At 42.8% G+C, this 3,428-nt stretch overlaps 1 protein-coding gene across 9 annotated transcripts in view; it reads right to left on the reverse strand.

The window, feature by feature from the left end:
• Window positions 1-286: 286 nt before the first annotated feature.
• slc8a1b (solute carrier family 8 member 1b) overlaps window positions 287-3,428 on the reverse strand; it is a 368,951-nt gene continuing 365,809 nt past the window's right edge. For all 9 annotated transcript variants that reach the window (XM_056291265.1, XM_056291272.1, XM_056291271.1 and 6 more), the window contains 2 exons: window positions 1,140-1,243; window positions 287-559 (listed from right to left, as the gene is read on the reverse strand). In XM_056291265.1, coding sequence (XP_056147240.1) covers window positions 287-559; window positions 1,140-1,243 — 377 coding nt within the window. The remainder of the gene's footprint in view (window positions 560-1,139; window positions 1,244-3,428) is intronic.

The following is a 3,428-nucleotide window of genomic DNA, read 5'->3' on the forward strand; positions in this document are numbered from 1 at the left end:
CCAGTGATGCTTTTCCTTTCTGTAGTCCGATTCATCATTCCTCCCTTTCCTTTTTTACATGCTCCATTGCCTCTCTCCATCCAAACATCCATCTGTCTGGTTATTTATCCATGACTCATCCGTTGCATGAATGGAGGGACAAATGAGATGTCCTTGACCCCTCTTTTTTTATTCATCCTCCCATCTTGTCTCCATCATCCATCCATCCATCCATCCATCGATTTGTCCCCTTCACTTCTTCCTCTCCGTTAACCCTCTATCCCCATCGCATCCCCAGGCGTCCATCTTAGAAGCCCCTGACATGGCAGTAGGCCTCCAGTGATGAGAAAAGGATGTAGAGGAGCCAGAGGCTGACAAACAGCATGGTGGTCAGGGCCTTGGCAGTCCGCGGCCCACCCAGCTCTCCGCCAATCTCCGGCCGCCGTCGGTACATCAGTGTGGCGACACAGATGAAGGCGAAGATGGTGAAAAGTGTGACGGAGAAGGCAAGCGTGCCCGGGTCCACGTGGAACTCACGGCCCTGGCTGTTGTGGTAGATGGCAGCGATGGACCACGCCACCTGTCAGACCAAATGAGTGGCCCAAAACAAGTTACACAGTGTCTGACAGCCGGGATAAGTCATACCACTTGAAACAGTTATCATGCCGATGTTATCATCAATGTGTTTTTGCCTCTGCTACTACTGCTAAAGTGCATGTGGAAGTACTACTATCACTATGATTACAAGTACTTATAAAATGTTTGATGCTGTCATTGATACAATCGCTGCGAACAGGAGAAGCCCCTTCTACTACTACTACTTCTACTTCTACTACTTCGACTACTTCTACTACTGCAGTGACAGCTTAGGCTATGACTGCACAACTGCAACATCTGCATAATTATTCATAAAAATGCTTTTAGTACTGCTGCCATGACTGCTCCTACTTATACTGCAAAACTGTTACTTATATTACTACTCCTACAAATACAGCTACCATTACTAAAGCTTTTAATTATTACTTGCCATTAACACTTTAATTATAACAAGAAGAGTAGTCAAGCTGAAGACCACAAGCCTTTCAATGATTCAATCAATATATGAATCAATGAGTGAATCAATGAATCAGTCAGTCAGTCATTTAACTAGCAAGACTCACCCCAATTCCGAGAAACACATTGACAGCATTGGAGCCTGTCACATTTCCGATGGAGGCATCTGCGTACTGATCCTGGATAGCAGCGACCTTACTGGCAAATGTGTCTAGATGGAGAGGGACAGAACCATCATGATCATTATATTGACTGTCTAGAGGGAGACAGCCAGAACCATCATGATCAATATATTGACTATCTAGATGAAGAGGGACAGAACCATCATGATCAATATATTGACTGTCTAGATGGAGAGGGACAGGACCATCATGATCATTATATTGACTGTCTAGATGGAGAGGGACGGGACCATCATGATCAATATATTGACTGTCTAGATGGAGAGGGACAGAACCATCATGATCAATATATTGACTGTCTAGATGGAGAGGGACAGGACCATCATGATCAATATATTGACTGTGTAGATGGAGAGGGACAGGACCATCATGATCAATATATTGACTGTCTAGATGGAGAGGGACAAGCGTCATGATCAATATATTGACTGTCTAGATGGAGAGGGACAGAACCGTCATGATCATTATATTGACTGTCTAGATGGAGAGGGACAACCGTCATGATCAATATATTGACTGTCTAGATGGAGAGGGACAGAACCGTCATGATCATTATATTGAATGTCTAGATGGAGAGGGACAGAACCATCATGATCATTATATTGACTGTAGATGGAGAGGGACAGAACCATTGTGATCATTATATTGACTGTAGATGGAGAGGGACAGGACCATCATGATCATTATGTTGACCGTCTAGATGGAGAGGGACAGGACCATCATGATCATTATATTGACTGTCTAGATGGAGAGGGACAGAACCATTGTGATCATTATATTGACTGTAGATGGAGAGGGACAGGACCATCATGATCATTATGTTGACCGTCTAGATGGAGAGGGACAGGACCATCATGATCATTATATTGACTGTCTAGATGGAGAGGGACAGAACCGTCATGATCATTATATTGACTGTCTAGATGGAGAGGGACAGAACCGTCATGATCAATATATTGACTGTCTAGATGGAGAGGGACAAAACCATCATAATCATTATATTGAATGTCTAGATGGAGAGGGACAGGACCATCATGATCATTATATTGACTGTCTAGATGGAGAGGGACAAAACCATCATAATCATTATATTGAATGTCTAGATGGAGAGGGACAGGACCATCATGATCATTATATTGACTGTCTAGATGGAGAGGGACAGAACCATCATGATCATTATATTGACTGTCTAGATGGAGAGGGACAGAACCATCATGATCATTATATTGACTGTCTACAGGAGAGAGACAGAACCATCATGATCATTATATTGACTGTCTAGATGGAGAGGGACAGAGCTATCATGATCATTATATTGACTGTCTAGGTGGAGAGGGACAGAACCATCATGATCATTATATTGACTGTCTAGATGGAGAGGGACAGAACCATCATTATGACTGTCTAGATGGAGAGGGACAGGACCATCATGATCATTATAATGACTGTCTAGATGGAGAGGGACAGAACCGTCATGATCAATATGTTGAATGTCTAGATGGAGAGGGACAGAACTATCATGATCATTATATTGACTGTCTAGGTGGAGAGGGACAGAACCATCATGATCATTATATTGACTGTCTAGATGGAGAGGGACCGAACCATCATTATAATGACTGTCTAGATGGAGAGGGACAGGACCATCATGATCATTATAATGACTGTCTAGATGGAGAGGGACAGAACCATCATTATAATGACTGTCTAGATGGAGAGGGACAGAACCATCATGATCATTATATTGACTGTCTAGAGGGAGAGGGACAGAACCATCATGATCATTATAATGACTGTCTAGATGGAGAGGGACAGAACCATCATGATCAATATATTGACTGTCTAGATGGAGAGGGACAGGACCATCATGATCAATATATTGACTGTCTAGATGGAGAGGGACAGGACCATCATGATCAATATATTGACTGTCTAGATGGAGAGGGACAGAACCGTCATGATCATTATATTGAATGTCTAGATGGAGAGGGACAGGACCGTCATGATCATTATATTGAATGTCTAGATGGAGAGGGACAGGACCGTCATGATCATTATATTGACTGTCTAGATGGAAAGAGACAGAACCATCATGATCATTGTATTGACTGTCTAGATGGAGAGGGACAGAACCATCATGATCATTATATTGACTGTAGTTGGAGAGGGACAGAACCATTGTGATCATTATATTGACTGTAGATGGAGAGGGAC

The sequence above is a fragment of the Lampris incognitus genome, chromosome 13, assembly GCF_029633865.1.
Source record: "Lampris incognitus isolate fLamInc1 chromosome 13, fLamInc1.hap2, whole genome shotgun sequence".
Classification (NCBI taxonomy): domain Eukaryota; kingdom Metazoa; phylum Chordata; class Actinopteri; order Lampriformes; family Lampridae; genus Lampris; species Lampris incognitus.